At 39.8% G+C, this 18,807-nt stretch overlaps 1 protein-coding gene across 3 annotated transcripts in view; it reads left to right on the top strand.

Annotated features, from left to right (window-relative positions):
* The window catches only part of PLD1 (phospholipase D1), a 203,937-nt gene that overhangs the window by 82,159 nt on the left and 102,971 nt on the right, over positions 1–18,807 (top strand). For all 3 annotated transcript variants that reach the window (XM_024734104.1, XM_024734106.1, XM_024734105.1), the window contains exons 2-8: positions 4,205–4,369; positions 4,853–4,980; positions 8,734–8,879; positions 9,106–9,211; positions 10,776–10,841; positions 14,709–14,767; positions 15,796–15,888. In XM_024734104.1, coding sequence (XP_024589872.1) covers positions 4,205–4,369; positions 4,853–4,980; positions 8,734–8,879; positions 9,106–9,211; positions 10,776–10,841; positions 14,709–14,767; positions 15,796–15,888 — 763 coding nt within the window. The remainder of the gene's footprint in view (positions 1–4,204; positions 4,370–4,852; positions 4,981–8,733; positions 8,880–9,105; positions 9,212–10,775; positions 10,842–14,708; positions 14,768–15,795; positions 15,889–18,807) is intronic.

Genomic DNA, 18,807 nt, shown 5'->3' with positions numbered 1-18,807 from the left:
ATGTTGAAAACTTAAGATCAGAAGGAAATTCTAAATTTCTCTGATTTCACCAGTAAATAACTGGAGGTAATTAAATATTCCCTGCAAAGAATTTTAATTCTAGTATTTAACCCCAGAAAAAAAACAAAGCGTATTTACTTCCCGGATACAGATGCAAATAGAAATAAAACACAGCTGCTGTTATTGCTCCATGGTCACCCCGTCTCTACTTGGTACCAAAAGAGATAATGATCTTGCAGTATAATTTTATAAGGAGGTAACAAAATCAATGACACTATCTCAAGTGTAAACACTGCAAGACCTTATCGCGTTGCTGGTTAAGATAGGCTGTAACTGTGACAGCTGCTCACCGACCATTGTATATTATTTTAGATGAAAGAAAACATGGACTAATAAATTATGATTTGACAACATAAGAGTGTTGGTAGCCTTACAGCTTCATATTCAAGAATGAAACCAGCAATACACTTGTTGGATGAAAAGTCAACGCAAGGCAACCCCGCACTCAAGTGAAGGCAGTGATGGGCAAATAATTTGGTTCATTTCCCATTAATAAAAATGGCAAGGTCTTCACAAAAGCATAAACAAATCTGCAAAGCCTTTGAGTCAACTGAAATTCCATGTAACCTTATAAAATATTATGAACCATAAAAATAAAAGGCTAAGATAAAGTTTAGGATGCTGTCAGGATGTGTTGTTTCCTTAATTGTAATGACAGTGGAACCAGTAGGATCCCTTCAAAGGGTGATGATTAAAGAGTATCTATTGTTATGGAACTTCAACTTCATAGAAACAATCAATTTATAGACATTCAAGCCCACAAAATAAAATCAATAATTACGAACCTCTATAACCAAGTCCATGAGATTTCAGAGCCAGACAAATCTGCTTTATAAATTCAACACTGACACAACTGGAGTGACCTTGGACAAGTTATTTAACTAAATAATCAAAGTTTTGAATGCAGATAATTCAGGATCATAAGTACCAAGTAGGATCATTATGGGTACTAAATACCATAACTGAGCTCAAATGGTGCTTAGCACATAGTAAACACTTGAGGATAAATGATAAGAGGATTCCTTTCTGTTTCTTTTCTCACTCTTCCTTAAGCTTTTCACAAATTTATATCCTTCTGTTCTCCTGATCTGAAATAGGATTTTTTTTTAGCTTGATCCAATGACTATTCCAATTAGCTTGCAGTGTATAAATTACTCTGTTCTCTGTATATCTTAAATTCAACATGCATTTTTAACATTAACAGTCCAAAAGGAAAGTCATTCGGAGTAACCCTTGTTTTCCTTTGCTATGCTGAGAAAGTTAACTGAGTTAGCCATTAGACTGTTTAATCAATGGAAAATACCTAACGTCTTGACAAATTCACAAGCAGCAATGATATGATGTAATTTCTTACTTGTTTTTCCTTGTTTCGTTTCCTCTAAGTTTTTCATTACCTTGTATTTTAAATAAAGTAAACCCTGGCTCATAGTTGGCATCTAATAAGTATTTGTTGAACTGAGAGGGAAGGAAATAAATGTTTTAATTATGGCCATGGCTCCATGAGAATGAATCCATATGAAAAACTACCTCAGTTAATTTCTTGGGATAGGAGAAGGGTTAACTTGATTACATTATAAGGGGAAGCTGAACAATTTATAGCATCTTTTATTTACATTTAGTGTTTTAGTGTTAAAGGGACCCTAGAGATGAAATGGCTCAGCCTCCTTAATTTATAGAGGAGGAAACCAGAGCCCTGAGTTTAAACGGCTGAGCTGCAAGAAGAATTCATTTCTTTTTCTTTGCATTTGAGTCAGCTTCTAAAGGGACTTGCTCAAGGGCACTGGTTTTACTAAAACTTCCATCTATTCTAGGGGCACTTACATATCTACAAAAAATATACAGAAGTTAAAGACCATGATTAAGAACATCAGCTTTTGGGTCAGAGAGACCTGGTTTCAAATCCCTTCTCCACTTACTAGTTATGTGACCTTGGACAGATTGTCCAAAGTATTCATCAAATTACCTGATCTCTCCATGCTTCAGTTTCCTTATCTATAAAGAGGCGATGACAAATCCTGTCTTCTTCAAAATGGAAATAACAAACCTTCATAGATTTCTTATTGATAATAAATGTCATAAGGTATATAAAGGTTTATCACCAAGCCAGGTGATAGTAAGCAATCAGTACACATTAACTGTTATTATAAAATGAATTAGAAGTGGGAGAGAAAGTTGAAGGGAAGTGATATAGGCGAGGCTAGTCCTATATTTTGCTAATAGGAGGCCACAAACTTGGCTCCAAGCTTCCTTATAGCCAACATGGGGGAGGAAACGTGATTGGCTACACAGTTCACAGAGAGGTTAGACATATTGATTTTACATGCCTGGCCAAACCAGAACCTCCCTCCTCTACTCCCATCTTTGTATTTCCATACAATTTCTCTTTCTACCACACATGTTAGTATAGGTTTGAGAGACTTGTTGAGTTACAATAGGGCTCCCCAAGTCTGCCCAAGACTCTGTCCTAGCATTTCTCACAGAGACCAGCCCACCCCTGCTTCTTGATAGCACCTGTAGGAGAGAACCCAGCTAAGTGTTTTCCGCTCAGCACATGCCATTCTCAGGAAGGCCAAGACCGTGGAGGAGGCCAGGGATGAATTTGGGGTCGTGTAGCATATCTCCATCACCTACATCAGGCACTCCTTAATCGTGGGAACCAGTGTCTTTACATATTCACTCATTCCATCTCACAGTGAGTAGGTGGTGGATGCCCTGTAAATGTTTGTGATTTGCAGTAATAAACGAACGTATGTGGAGGAGTTACTGGTATGGAAGCCCTCGCATTTTTGGGTCTGGTTGTAATGGAGAGATTATTTCAGCCTGTACCGATTTTTTAGCCAACTCCAGTGACAGCATTCAAGGCTTAAATCTTGGTATTTTAAATGAAAAACAAAAATCTCTGTGGACTCTTCTCTCCTGGGTTCTGATGTGCAATGACCTGTGTTATTAAATGTCGGAATGAAATAGAACCAGTTTTCCTAAAAAAGGAGAGAAGTGCAGTTCTTGCACTTCTGGTATCTTTCAGAATAGGTATACTAATTGGTTACCTTCCAGGACAGGTACGTCACTATAACTCACGTAAAGTCATGGCCAAATCTCATATCTCAAAAAGATAGTATATGGTTTGCTGGGGATATCACCTACAGGGGAAATGTAGAAAGGTTATGCTACATAAAAATACTTTTTAAATCTGCATGTTGAAATTATTGTAAAATACCCTAAATTTTCTGTAGAAAATATTCAAAGTTGCTTATTTTAGCTGGTATTCTTTCTTCCCATGTATTTGTTAGAGTCAAGAATCAATTCCTTTTCTCTGGATAATGATTCCCAAACCCATCTACCTTGAGTCTCTCCTCACTTACCCAAGTTAATAAAATCGGATGAAAGATAATATTGGCATTTAGTCAATGTGGTGTATCTTTTTCTTGTTTTCTTACTTGAGATACAAGTAAGTATCTCATTCCAATTTAATTTACAAGCTAGGAATCCTTTAAATGTTAAACTCAAAATAAATTAAAAGGTTGTTTGAGGTAACTGGGGCTCACATAGAGCTAGTTGACTTGTTTCCTTATGCTATACCTAAGCCTGGATTTAAATAGTAAAATTGGGTTTTTGGGTTTTTAAAAAATTAATCTTTATTGGAGTATAGTTGATATACAATGCTGTGTTAGTTTCAGGTGTTTAGCAAAGTGAATCAGTTATACATATACATATAGCCACTCTTTTTTAGATTCTGTTCCCATATAGGTCATTACAGAGTATTGAGTAGAGTTCCCTGTGCTATACAGCAGGTCCTTATTAGTTATCTATTTTATACATAGTAGTGTGTATACGTCAATCCCAATCTCCCAATTTATCCCTTCCCTCCCCTTTTCCCCCTTGGTAGCAGTAAGTTTGTTTCCTACACCTGTGACTCTATTTCTGTTTTGTAAATAAGTTCATTTGTACCGATTTTTTAGATTCCACATATAAGCAATATCATGTGTTTGTCTTTCTCCGTCTGACTTAACTTCACTCAGTATGACAATCTCCGGGTCCATCCATGTCGCTGCAAATGGCATTATTGCATTCTTTTTTCTATTTGACCGAAACAATAAGTCTAGTAACCCTTTTCTTCTTTCCTTTGCTTTTACCCTGTCTCAAGCCAACATGTCACTGAAAGATGAGCCCAGAGTAAATACCTCTGCACTGCAGAAAATTGCTGCTGACATGAGTAATTTGATAGAAAATCTGGACACGCGGGAGCTCCACTTTGAGGGAGAGGAGGTGGACTACGAAGTGTCTCCCAGCGATCCCAGGATACAGGAAGGTAAAGACTGATGGTCTGAGCGAGGAGAAGAGAGTGTATCAGGGTTGCTTGGCAGAGCACAGATTCAATGAAATAGCCGGCAGATGATTGGTCATCCTTGCTGATGTCACAACACTGAGCTCATTTTCATTAGCTGTTTTCTTGTTGTAGCACGTTATGATTCTTAAAAAAGATGCCTGCTGGGGCTTCCCTGGTGGCACAGTGGTTGAGAGTCCACCTGCCGATGCAGGGGACGCGGGTCCGTGCCCCGGTCCGGGAAGATCCCACATGCCGCGGAGCGGCTGGGCCCGTGAGCCATGGCCGCTGAGCCTGCGCGTCCGGAGCCTGTGGTCCGCAACGGGAGAGGCCACAACAGTGAGAGGCCCGTGTACCGCAAAAACAAAAACAAAAACAAAAAAAAAAGAAAAAGATGCCTGTAAAAAGCAAGTTATGCTAATATCATTGTATTCTTGCAATAACTTTGTTTACTTATTTATTTTTTAGTGTATATCCCTTTCTCTGCTATTTATAAGACTCAAGGATTTAAGGAGCCTAATACACAGACGTATCTCTCCGGCTGTCCAATAAAAGTTCAAGTTCTGGAAGTGGAGCGCTTAACATCTACAAAAAGGGTCAGAGCATTTATAGACTCAACTTGTATCCGTCAATATATACGATGTAACACATTGCCTTGCAGTGTCCTTCCTCCTAGCTATGACTATGCTTTTAACTTTCGGTTTGTGTTTTTGTTTATCACTTCTGAGTGCTCATCACCTCTCAAGTTTTTGCATCCTTCTCATTTAGTCTTTATTCTTATTCATCTGTTTCCCCATTCTGGAAAATGCTTTTTTAAAAAGGCACTTAAGGCAGATTATAAGTTTAATAACTTGCGAAAGGCCTCTCCCCAGTTTTCTGTTCCATGTGGACTCGTGAGGCATGGCTCTAACACCGAGAATGCCAGATATAAGCCAAGGAAAAGTTTAGCTTTCCTAATGCTTGTTCAGCAAGAAAATAATGATACTACCTGGCTCTTGAAAGAAACAAAGCCAGGAGGCTGCACTGGCCAGTGCCATTGCCCAGAAGTGCTGCTGAGAGAATTCTGCTGGCATACCCTGCCCTTCTGACTTGTTCTTAACACCATCCCTTAAGCTTCGCTCACGTTTTCTCTTTAAGCTCTGGAAAGGCATTGGGAGTAGAGTTTTCATCAAGCAAACCTGCATTCTTTTGAAGGGGATGAGACTAGGAGAAGCTGTTAGGGTAGCTGCGTTTGCTCTGTTACTGACTGGATTTCACACTTGTCAAGTCTGAGGGTAGAGAACATTGATGCAGGCTGGTGGCCTTTGTCCGTTCGAGTTAAGCTCTGGTCCTGGCAGAGTAAGGCAGCCATTGGCTCCTGCTTCCGGGGAGGTGTAGAATAATCTTTCCGCCAGGGGCAGGCTCTGGAGGATGGCACGTGCTGCCTGCTTCCTAATGATTTTGCCTCGCGCTCTGTCCTGACCTACCTGTGCATGTCCCGACTCCTAGTTTACGGCCACCTCGGTATTCAGCTTTCCTTCAGGCTCTTCCTGTGAGTTGGGTCCATATCTCCCTGATACACCACTGAACACAACCTACCAAGAAATGTCTCTAAAATGACCTTTGCCTTCTTATTTCACCTACCAGCATTTAGATTGAGAGGTGATAACATGTGGAGGTTAAACGCACAGACTCCAGAGCCAGACCACATGGTTTAATTCCTGTCTTGGCATTGTGACCCTCAGCCATTTACTTAAACTCTCTGTTTCTCAGTTTCCTCATCTGAATAATACGTATCATAGGACACACCTTTTAGGTTTGTTATGAGGATTTAATAATAATAATACATAGTATAATATAAGAATATTATATATTGTATTATACAAGTATATACTGTATAATACTATGTATTAGTATTATTACTAGGTATCTGCTAATGTTATTTATGAAGATAAATATTTAAGCCACCAAACCAGGGACTTCTCTTTGCTCATACTCTTCTGTTGGTCAAGTGAGTTTAGTTCTGTTCTTTTTTTATATATATTAAAATTTTTCCTTTGGATCCTAATTTTTAAAGTATAGTTGATTTACAATATTATATTAATTTCAAGTTCTGTTTTAAATCTTAGTCTGTGTAGGAAAGCTAAGGAGCTTCCTTATCCTACTTAGTGTTTAGTTTACTGAGAAATATGAACTAAATTCATGCAGTTTGAATGTGATTCCAGGTAAATAAAAATGACACTTTTCTAATGACTGAATGCATTCTGTGTGCCGGCTCATGGTTAGGCATTTCTCTTTTCACTCTCATGACAACCCTGAGGGACATACGTTGCCCCGCCTCCCCAGCAGGAGATCTCCCACTTGCCCCTTCCACTCCTCCTCCCACCCTTCTCCACCCTGTGCTCTGCCCCGCCAAGGCTTCCTTGCCTTTGTCTTCTGGCAGGGTTCAGGCAGTGGAGAGCCCAGACTGGGGCCACCCTGGCCTGGCTGTGTCCCTTGACCAAAGGCATCCTCCCCGCAAGGCAGCCTCTTTACATGGCTCTCTCCTTCCTACTCCAGCACCTGGTCTTGCCTCTTGTCCCTTTGGAACTGGAGATGCCTTCCTGAGTCCCAGGTAACTGTCCTCACGTTGTGGTTTCCTTACTCTTATCACACCTTCATGGGCAGTCCCTTTATTAAAACTTCTCACACTATTCCAGTTCCAAAAAATTCCAATAATTCTGCTGGGATATTATCTGACAGAAGTGATGCTTGGCTAAGGCTTCATAGCTGGTAGGCTGCACTACAGTGTTTCAAGCCTTTAAAATCTTCAAAAAGGATGGGACAGGCTGTTTCCATTGCCCCACACTGCCTTAGAATTGCTAAGAAGTTTAGTGTCCAAAATTCTGGGTTTATGTGTGAAGGATAAAACTTGGCACTTGCAATGTTTTTTAAGTATTCCGTTTTCTTAGATTGGGAATATAATCCTAGGATATGGGGCAGCTTGTTTAATTTGTATAATTTTTCTTATTTATTTGGCTTGTCTTAAACTGAGCATTTTTCACTTGAATGCAGAGTTTCTGACCACTCTGAGTTCAGCAACCTTCTCTCTGAAACATGATGCAGGGTGATGCCTGTAATGTTGGCCAAGGTGAAAGACAGCATATAATAGTAGACCCCAGAACTGGGTTTTTTCGACTTCTGGTTATAGTAACTGTCATGGATCCCAACTAGAGGCAAAGCAAGAGCTGAATTTGAATATTTACCAGCGATATGTTTGGATTCCAGGCTAAAGAGTACAAGTTACATTGATTCTCGTGCTCATTTTTATATACTACATCTACACAGCGTGGTCCATGCTTTAGAAGTTTGCAAAATATACCAAACATCAATAATGATTGGCAGCAGCCCGGGAATCACCCGTGGGGTTGCTGACACCAAAGCCTGGATAAGCTAGTAAAGTAGGAGACACTTACTTTCTTTCACCCCCAACACTTATCAATACCTGTGGCACCTCAATCTCCCAGCAGGGGCCAGTGCCCTCTAGGTGGTCCAGTGTCCACTACCCTCCCCTATCCTCCACACACCATGGGAATTTCTCCACAATCTCCTGTGCTTTATAAATATCCCTCCATCTCCTGACACCTTCCACAAAATCAAAACTTGTATCCCCCAGGTCTGTTAGCTCTTCTGATTGAAATAATTCACTAGTCACTAAGATATATTTGCATTTTAGTAAGAAATATTTAAAAAATTTTAAGTGGAAATTCATTCTAGTTAAGTAGTTGGGGAAATATTTTGTGTGTAGGAAGATCTTTTGCTTTTTTCCCTCTAATCATCCTGTACCTTCCTAGTCACTGGTGTTGCTTCAGGACAGGGAGACGTTATAGACGAGGATGGACCTTGCAAGGCATTTCAGAAGGAGAGGGCATTAGTGTCTTTTGTGAAGAGCTGAAGTGGGCTAAGGATGACAATGGAAGTCATTTCCTCCAGCTTCCCTCTCACCCCCTCCACTGTCTGTTCACTGCTTGTACTTTTGGACAATCCCCTGATGGCTGATTAGGGCTTTCACTCATTGTCTCTTTTACCTGGTTTCTTGTTTCAAGGGTGGATGTGTGTGTCTGTGTATATGAAACAATAGGACTGATGGGGGTTTGCCTTTGGTGTGACTCAGAGTTTGTCTTATGTATATCATAAGATGAATATTTAAGAGCATATTACTTCTGTCATCAGTCGTTTTGGAAAACTTTTTGCTTCAGTGCTTACACAGAATAAGTAGGCTGTATTTAAAGATACATCCATGTTACTTATTACTTAGCTATTGTTCATTGAGAGATTTTGGAATTTTTGTTGTTATCTAAACTATCAACCATTTTTATTTATCGCTATAGGTACCAAGCATCAATCTTTACACTATTGAATTAACACATGGGGAATTTAAATGGCAAGTTAAGAGGAAGTTCAAGCACTTCCAAGAATTTCACAGAGAGCTGCTCAAGTACAAAGCCTTTATCCGAATCCCCATTCCCACCAGAAGGTAACTGTCCCAGAATTAATTATAAAGTTGTCCCAGTATACAAGTTGGATTGAAAGAATATTTTATTCATGTTATTGGTTAATTGGTCCATTGCTGGTGGATATTTTTTTATCAAATAGGCTCTTCTAAAAATAAGTTATCTCCTGAAAGATGCTGTGACAGTCATGGTTTAAAGAATAATCTGATAAATGTTTGCATTGTGTGTGTGTGTGTCTCTGTGTTTTAGACACACATTTAGAAGACAGAATGTCAAAGAAGAGCCTCGAGAGATGCCAAGTTTGCCCCGTTCATCTGAAAACATGATCCAAGAAGAACAGTTCTTTGGTAGAAGGGTGAGTCCTTTCGCTTTTCTGTTGTTCTGAACATACTTCTGCAGTGCTGTAGAAACATGGCATCTACTGAGGGGTGAGGTGGGCCTGGATGCAACTTCTCTCACCTGCTGATCCATCACCCAGGCTGGTTTAGCATTTCTGGAACTAGTTAGGTAACCCTTCTTCCCCAAGCCACTCTGGCCCTGGGGAGGTTGCATTTCCCCAGAAGAGGAAGAATGTTCTATGTCAGGAGTGACTTTATGTGGAAGCTTCCTGCCCCTCAGAAACCTTTTGGGGTTCATTGTGAGGCAAGATTGAGCTCATCATTGGGGCACGAACCCGCATCCCCTGCATCGGCAGGCGGACTCTCAACCACTGCGCCACCAGGGAAGCCCTGAGATCTACTCTTTTAAAATAATCTATTTCCATATATTTGCTTCAGAATTTGTAGTGGCTTCTATGGGCACTATGGACAATATGGCGGTTCCTTAAAAAAATCTAAAAATAGAGCTACCATATGACCCTGCAATCCCACTCCTGGGCATATAACAAGAGAAAACCATAATTAGAAAAGATACATGCACCCCAGTGTTCATTGTAGCATTATTTATAGTAGCTAAGACATGGAAGCACCCTAAATGTCCATCGACAGATGAATGGATAAAGATGTGTTATATACATACTATGGAATATTATTCAGCCTTAAAAAAAGAATGAAATAATGCCATTTGAAACAACATGGATGGACTTAGAGATATCATATTAAGCAAAGTAAGCCAGAGAAAGAAAAATATCATATAATATTGCTTATATGTGGAATCTAAAAAATAGATACAGATGAACTTATATACAAAACAGAAATAGACTCACAGACATAGAAAACAGATTTATGGTTACCAAGGGGAAAAGTGGGGGGGGAGGGATAAATTAAGAGTTTGTATATTAACATATATACACTACGATATATAAAATAGATAACCAACAAAAACCTACTGTATAGCACAGGGAACTATACTCAATATTTTATAATAACCTATCAGGGAAAAGAATCTGAGAAAAATAGATATGTATGTGTGTATGGATAACTGAATCACTTTGCTGTACACCTGAAACTAACACAGCATTGTGAATCGGCTATACTTCAATTAAAATAAATAAGTAAAAACTTAAAAAGAATTTGCAGTGGCTTGTTCTAAATATATGTAAATATCATTCCCAAACTATAGATGGGACAGTTAGAGTCTCAGAAGAGTAGGACAAAGTACAGACACGTACAACAGTAGAACAGAAACCTCAAGACGGGGGACACTTCTGCCCACACTGATTCAGTGATATGGTGCTGCATAGGGCAGAAGATTAATTCACTTTTTACCAGAAAATCAACACATAAACGTCAGTTCTGTTTTGTAATCTGAAACTTTTATATTCTGAGAGGGATGTATTCAGGGTTCCTTGTCCAATGAAAACATTAATAAATAGTTAAATAACCTACAGAAGTTAAGATGGAACAGTCATGTCATTTGTCACTGTTTACATTTTCCCCTAAGTATGCTGATATCTCTAATGTAAAATATTTGCATTACAGAAACAACTAGAGGATTACTTGACAAAATTACTAAAAATGCCCATGTATAGAAACTATCATGCAACAGTAAGTACTATTCAGTGATTTAAATTTTGAAATAATTTATAAAACTGTAAAGCTAAATTTTGGATCATTTTATTAACACAAGTGCTTGTTTTCACTTCTGCATTATTCCTTGGGTTAAACTAAATGAAATGAATCCAGAATTGATTTGTCAGCAAGGATCCAGTATATGAGGATGCTGTTTTTAAAATATCAAATATAACTTAATTAATATGTCTATAACAACAGATTTAAATGAACTTGAAATGCTACTACAGGCTAGATTATCTAGAAATCAACCTCCTTCTCTCCTCAGGCTTCCAGAATAATGCCGAAAAGCGTTTCTAATGCTGAAGAAAAAACATTGAGTAGTAGGTGATGAAAACAGTTGAGCAGAGTGGAATACCCAAAGATTATACAGAGCATACTGTGATTGCCATCTGATTGGCCTGTGATGCCTGTAAAAGGCTTGTCTTTTCACGAGTAAGTGAGAAGCATGGGAAAAGCTAAGGAGAGATAAAGCTCTAGAGAATTCAGAGAAAAGAGAGGAGAGGTGGTGAGGCTTGGAAGCAGCTGCACAGACTTAAGTTTGGGAGGCACGTGGCTGGCAAGCAGGAGGAAGTGGGCTTTACAGAAGGCATCAGAAAACAATGAGCTCCGCCTTCTTAGAGGCCCTTGAGGCCTGGGGCAGGGGTAGGGGTGTGGTGGTGGTGGTGTTAAAGGGTTAGCCTTCAATTATCCAAAGGTTCAGATAACTGAGAGGGCACTGCATTATTATATTCTGTGCCTGTGTATGTATCAACCGTATTGCTGTGGAGGTTGAATATGTGTGTATGGTATGTGTGCAGAACTTCAGAGTAGCTGCAGTTATGATTCGGCCTCTAGTTTAGAGAATGGCATGCACACATGAACAGAAAGAGGGAAGCCTACAGTATTTAGGAGAGGAAGCAAGAGTGCCTTGACTCTTGGGAGTTTTTTGGTGCCTCGCTGCCCTATTGCTGCCTGCCTATGTGCTAATGGATGCTGGGCATGCACCTAGCTGGTCCCCTTTACACACAAATGACCTGGGGCCGGGCCACAGCCCACCTTCTGCAGCAACTTGCACTGTGATGTTCCATTGACTTAAAGGACCTTCTGTGATTTCATAATCCTGGAGAAGCGTTTTCCCAGGGAAACCAGCAATTAGGATCCAACCAGAGAACCTCAAGAGAAGGCTGATGGGAAGGATTTCTTCCTTTCTAGGACTCAGGAATGTGCATCTTTGAAAGAACATAACGAAAAAGGATATTACTTCTATTATTACTAAAAATGCTGCTTCCTGTCGTATTCTCTGAAATCAGACATGCTGTTTTCTTTGATAGAGAATTATTTAAATGCATGCTAGTACCAGCATGCAATAATTTTCCATTTGTTTTACTTTCCTGCCTGCCTGTGACTTGGCTTTAATATTTCTTTTGGCCCTTGAACAGTACTTGCTGAGTTTAGTCTCTTTTTCTGCGTGCCTTTCTATATTTTGGCGTCTAATGTTGATTTTTGAATGTTTACATTTTTTCAAAATGTTCATTTTAATTTCTTTTCCAATTATAAAAATCTTTTAAAAGTTGAGCCATATTGTATTTAGATATTCCAGAGTGTCTTCTAAACATTTCCTTTGGAAGGGAAAACCTGGTTTAAACTGACTGAATATATACGTTACTTCTTACTTTTTATTTTATTTTATTTTTTGCTGCACTGGGCAGCTTGCAGGATCTTAGTTCCCTGACCAGGGATTGAACCTGGGGCCACGGTAGTGAAAGCACTGAGTCCTAACCACTGTACTGCCAGGGAATCCCTCTTTTTTGGTGGCTACTTAGATTATTCTCCCTAACAGCGGAATTCTCCAAAATACTTCAAGCATGGGATACAATTTGATCTGTCTTAATTTTCTAACGTTATTTTCCTCTCACACTAATTATAATTTGTCCCAGAGACTAGATTTGCAGGCCTCTGTCTCATATTTGAGAAATTAGATTGGCATCTGTGTGTCTCCTTTGATAATTGTGAGACATATTAAAACTTCTGTCTGCAAAAAACATATTAAAAGTTATTTTAATATAATTACATATAATTAACACATTTTTATAAGTGTAAAACGAGCCTCTAGTAATTTCTAGGGTCCGTTATTACCCCTCAGGTTTGTTGCTTGTCCCTTTGGCATGGGAACCCTTTGCTTCCCTGTTTCCCTAACATTTAAATGTGCTTTTCACCAGTTCCATTGGAGAGAAAAAAGATATTGATTAGTACATTATTCGGAGATCAATAAGCCCTATGGATTATTGTCAGGCTAATTTGATCTTTAAATTCTTATTCCTGAGAATCACCTGCCCAAATGGAGAATGGAATTCTTATCCCTGAAGATGCATGGAGAAGTTTGGACAATACAGTATTATATTTCAAATTGTATTATTTAGGATTGCTTCTAAATTGGCTTTGCCACATTTTTTTTCAAATCCATAAATCTGTATTAGAACATTTATTGCCAAATATTTTTTTTCTCTGTAATAGGACTAGTTCTCCCTCCAAATTTCTCTTTAGTAAACCATTAGGATAAATTTAAATTTTATCTTAATACACAACTTAAAATTTTCTGCATTGCTAATGTGTACCTTTTTATTTAGATGAAATTCTTTACATTTAGCAATTTTGGTATGATATTCTGAAGTTATCGTTTCTGAATTAGTTCAAGGAATATTTCTGTTGTCAACTGTTTGATAAGAGCTATGTGCGTAAGAAAATATCCAGGTAATAGATGAGTGGTTTCCCTGATGTTTGCTTTTCATTTCCTATTCTTCCATTCAACTAGTCTCTGACTTTGCATAATTTAGTTACACCTCTGTAGTAGTTTCTTCCAGTGTAAACTAGGGCTAGTATTTTTCTCTCTGCTCCTTAGAGATAAAATGAGAACTTATGGCTTGGGATCTTGAGACATTTTGGATTCTGTGGCTTAAAGTCTGTGGTATCACTTCTAATAACCTATGTATTTCTATATTTTCTGATTAGAAAACAGTTCCACAAATCAGATTTTGAAAATGTGTGGTACCGAATTACCACGTTTTATATAAGAAATAAAATGTAAAGACCTTGACTTTTTCAAAATCCTTATAAAAAGTACTATGTGAGGATATGTTTGATTTGGGGTTTTTAAAGATATTGAAATCCTTTTGAATTTCAAAGACTTCTTCAAATAACCCTAAGAAAGAAAACTAAGCATTTAATTGGACTTCACATGTACTGACAGCTTTGAGAGGTGTGTAATTTTTCTTACAAGGTTAATATTAGAGAGTCCCAATCACGTATACAAAACTTCAAAGGAAAATTGTTATGTTTCATTTTATTAATCCCATTTACAAGCCCAGATCAAGTGCCGTTTCCTCTGTGATGTCACAATAGCTAGGAAGTGGTCACCCTCTCCCTATAACTCTATAACGTTATAACTACTTTTCCATGTAACTGTTATGGTTCTTCCCATAGAGCTTGGTTGATGTGGAGTATTTTCCATGTCTGGTCTCCCCTTTGCCTCCTAATGCCAGGAGTGTATCTTTTTCGTCTTTGATTTTCTGTTAAGGCTGTTACTGCCATGGTCTACTGCCATTGGCAGATCTCTCCATGACCTTCTTGAGCATTTGTCTCTTCATCTTAGAGCACACATCACTTTCTTGATTGTATTAATTGTGTATATGCTTCTAAAATATACTCTTTCAGGGCAATACCATTGTTGTTGGTCTGTGTCATCTGTAGAGTACCCCAGACGTGTTTATACATGAAGGTACCTAATAATATCTTTCTGAATGCATAAATTTCCCCCCCTCTTTTTTTTGCTTTCTAAAGTTTGGATTTTTGGCCTCTTTTCAGACAGAATTCCTTGATATAAGCCAGCTGTCCTTCATCCATGATTTGGGACCAAAGGGCATGTAAGTTCCAGTGTCGGATCTCTAAGGAGAAGTGTGAAAAGTTGATGAGCATTAACACTTGATTTTTTAACATTTGCCAAGGTGATAGAGCTCACCTGGCTTCACTGATAGCTGCTTTTCTTCCCAACAGAGTTAGAGCGACTGAGGGGCCTATTTATACAAAACAGCGTATCTTGCTACTTTAAACAAGGGTGTCAACTGCTCCACTCTCCTCCTCTAACCCCACAGTAGGGGTGTTTAACAGAGGTAGCAAATATGATGTGTGGGAGAATGCCTTAAAAATCAAATATACAAGATCCCTTCTTTTAATCACTTATACTAAAAATAATACTGTATAAAATGTATGCCAAGTAACAGGATTGAAATTTACTTAATGATTATTTTCCTTCATAATATGGGAGCCTGACATTACAAAGAGCTTAACTTTTGTAGTAAAGAGCATTGATAGCAGCTGTTTTAACTTTTGTTTGTTTAGCCATTATTATTATTCTTTCTTTTCACATCTTTCAAAACCAGGATATTTTTTTCTTCCAAAGTATCGATAATAGCTTTGCTCTGCTTCTTTGGCATGGCTTTGTACCAGAACTGTAGGTGAAGGGACGCAGAAATATATCTGTGGAATCTGTGGGTGAGCACCTCCAGTGGTCTGAACAGCAGCTGAACCTTCCCCGTGCAGGCATTTAGCAACGTGTGGGGTCTTTTTCAGGCTGTCACAGTGACTGGAGGGAACGCTCAGCATTTAGAGCCAGAAGCTGGAATGCTTACAGTCCTGCAGTGTGTGTAACAGAATTATGCTGCCCCCAGTGCCAACAGGCCTGCATCTGACCGGAGTACTTTAAAAGATTAGCTGCTGGAGTACTCAGCCTAGTAAACATAGCATTGAGCTATTTGACTGTGAAAGAGGAAAAAGTGGGGAGGAAAGACACGGGAGAATGAAACGGTATATTTAGTCCTAAGTTGTGAGGCTGTATCAGCTAAGTGTGAGCTGGAAGCTTGAAGATGATGGGTTAACTTGATGTCTCTTTCAGAGAAGGTATGATAATGAAAAGATCCGGTGGACACAGAATACCAGGCTTGAACTGCTGTGGTCAGGGAAGGGCCTGCTACCGGTGGTCCAAAAGGTAGGACTTGAGAGTTTTGTGTGTTTGTTTTAATAAACTGAGTATTTGGGGAGTTTTTATATACTAGTTTTCAGTGGTAAATCTTTGAAAGTCATGGCAGAGCAAATTTTAAATTAAGTTCTAGGTTTCAGCTCTATTTAAACATTCTACTCAAACTTGGACTTGTAAGCAGAGTGTGCCAATTGTATACGTAAAGACCTGGTGGGCCATAGGATTAAAAAATTGCTCTGCCTGGGCTTCCCTGGCAGCGCAGTGGTTGAGAGTCTGCCTGCCGATGCAGGGGACACAGGTTCGTGTCCCGGTCTGGGAGGATCCCACATGCCGCGGAGCAGCTGGGCCCGTGAGCCATGGCCGCTGAACCTGTGCGTCCGGAGCCTGTGCTCTACAACGGGAGAGGCCACAACAGTGAGAGGCCCGCGTACCGCAAAAAAAAAAAGAAAAGGAAGCCTTGATCTGGTCCCTTTTGTCATTTATTGAGTGCCTAACGTTTGCCAGGCTGTATTCTAGCCGCTGTGAGAACAGTGGTGAACAAGACGAGGTCCCTGCCCTCACAGAGCTCTATTGGAGGGGAACGCAGGCAGTGGAGAAGCTGACAAGCAATGTGAATGACATCAACGCAAGTGGTGATCAGAGCTTTGAAGGAAAAAGAAGGCAATGGGATAATGAAGGACTTGAGGACTGCAGATGGCGACTTTAGCTCTGGGAGCCAAGGAACTGATGTTTGAGTTTAACCTCTATGAGAAGGGGCAGCCCGAAAAGATGGGAGAGAAGACTTTGTTATATAAAGGAAATACACCTCCCCGACTTTTAAAGTCTGGTTTATATCAGACTTCAACCAGGACAATCTAAAAAGATATGATCCTCCCAGGAATGAAATATGTCATCATTTTAAATTGTATAAATCTTTCCATGAAGCTTGAAGCCTTGGTTCCATATGAATAAGTATTTCCTGAGTCACATTCGTGGGGTATAAAATGTCAGTACCAAATAAAGATGATAAGATATAGCTGACAAAATTTGTTTCGAAAATTTCCCACACTAGAAGGCTATTGGTGTCTAAACGGGAGTTTACTTTTATTTATTTATTTATTTATTTATTTTTGTGGTACGCGGGCCTCTCACTGTTGTGGCCTCTCCCGCTGCGGAGCACAGGCTCCGGACGCGCAGGCCCAGCGGCCATGGCTCACGGGCCCAGCCCCTCCGCGGCACGTGGGATCCTCCCGGACTGGGACACGAACCCGTGTCCCCTGCATCGGCAGGCGGACTCTCAACCACTGCGCCACCAGGGAAGCCCCCGGGAGTTTACTTTTAAGGGCAACACTCGGTCATAACTCTTTTTGTTATTTTTGTATCCATAAAAAACCATTCTGATTGCCTTATATATTCTATATTGACAAATTGCCGTAAGGCAAACAAGGCAATCAAACTTTCAGTCAAGTCTCATAATGACCTTGTCTCAGGCACAAGTAGAAAGAAAAAAAAAAATGGCAAACACAGCAAACATTTCTTCCCACAATTTAAAACATCTACTTAAACAGCACATCCTATTGATGGACTAGATGATATTTCTTATCTCAAATAATGTCTTAAAAGAAAGAGATAGTTTTTAACACATTTAGCATTTACTTTACTGAACTGTGAGCTATACCAAGAATTACAATTTTTAGACAGTGACAGTGTCTAAATGATTTCATTTACTCTCTGGGGCCCATTTGTACAACCATTATTTAGGCAAAAGGATTGCTTTGCCTGAAGACTTGCTCTCGGCCCTGGGAAGATACCAGTGGACGTGACACACATTCCCTGCTCTCAAGGCTCTCATTTTCTAGTGGAGGAGAGACAATAAACAAGCAGACATAAATAGTTCCAGATAGTGATAAGTGCTATGAAGAAGCTAAACAGGATGGAGTAGTGGGTGGGATGGGAGCCCGGGAAAGCCTCCCTGTGGAGGAATGTTTAAACCAAAGGTTGATAGATAGGAAGGGACTGCCCATGGGAGGATCTGGAAGAAATAATTTCTGGGTGAGGAATAGCAAACGTGGAAGCCCAAAGAACAAGTTTAGCAAGTCTCAGGACCAGTGCGACCACCGTGGTGGGAGTGAAGGGGAGGAGACGAGGCTGAGAAGGTGATGTCTGGCTCATGTGGGTCTCTCTGTATCTTAATGACACGGCAAGTAGTAGCACAGGCGGTCACATCTTGTTAGAACAGACCATAATCTCACCTTGTTTAGAGCAAGAGTACTCATAAAAGCTCATGTATATTGGTGCCAGGCATTGTGTTAAGCAATGTCCATGAATCATCTCAGTGATTCCTCACAAACACTTATGAGCTGGGCATTATTGTTATCCGCATTTTATGGATTTAGACCTCAGGCTCAGTTACCCAAGTTCACAGAAGTGCACAAGTGGCAAAACCGGAATTGGAGCCCAGGGAGGCTGACTTCAAGGCAGACGCTTAGTCCCTGAGCAGCAGGGACTGACCCCCTGAAGGCTGCTTGATGGATTCCTTTCTTGATGCATATTCTCCTGTTAAAGAAAAACATCTGTTGACAAAAGAGAGAAAGGGGAGAAACCAGAAGAGGTTTAAGGAATGGCATAATTAAGAAGAGCTTGAAATAAAGGCCAGGCATCCATTCATCTTACATCTAATGACTGTTGTAGAGAACAACTCATCATTGTCAAAACGGAAACCAGTATCTTTGGCATTCAACTTTCAAACTCCAGCAGTCACTACTAAACTGTTCTGTATTTCCAGGCTGCCACATCTTGGACTTTCTTTCTCAGTGTGACAAACCTGCCAGCTGTGGTTTTCAAAGCCTGTGGCTCCTTCCCCATCAGCAGTATAGCACACCGGAGCTCTGGGCCTGTGCCCTGCTGTCTGCTCTCTAGCTTGCATTGAAAGTCAAGCTGGGACAAGGG

This window comes from Neophocaena asiaeorientalis, unplaced genomic scaffold (assembly GCF_003031525.2).
Source record: "Neophocaena asiaeorientalis asiaeorientalis breed wild unplaced genomic scaffold, Neophocaena_asiaeorientalis_V1.1 scaffold280, whole genome shotgun sequence".
NCBI classification, from domain to species: domain Eukaryota; kingdom Metazoa; phylum Chordata; class Mammalia; order Artiodactyla; family Phocoenidae; genus Neophocaena; species Neophocaena asiaeorientalis.
Note: the sequence above shows the minus strand (reverse complement) of the source record. Positions and strands in the feature narration are given on the sequence as shown.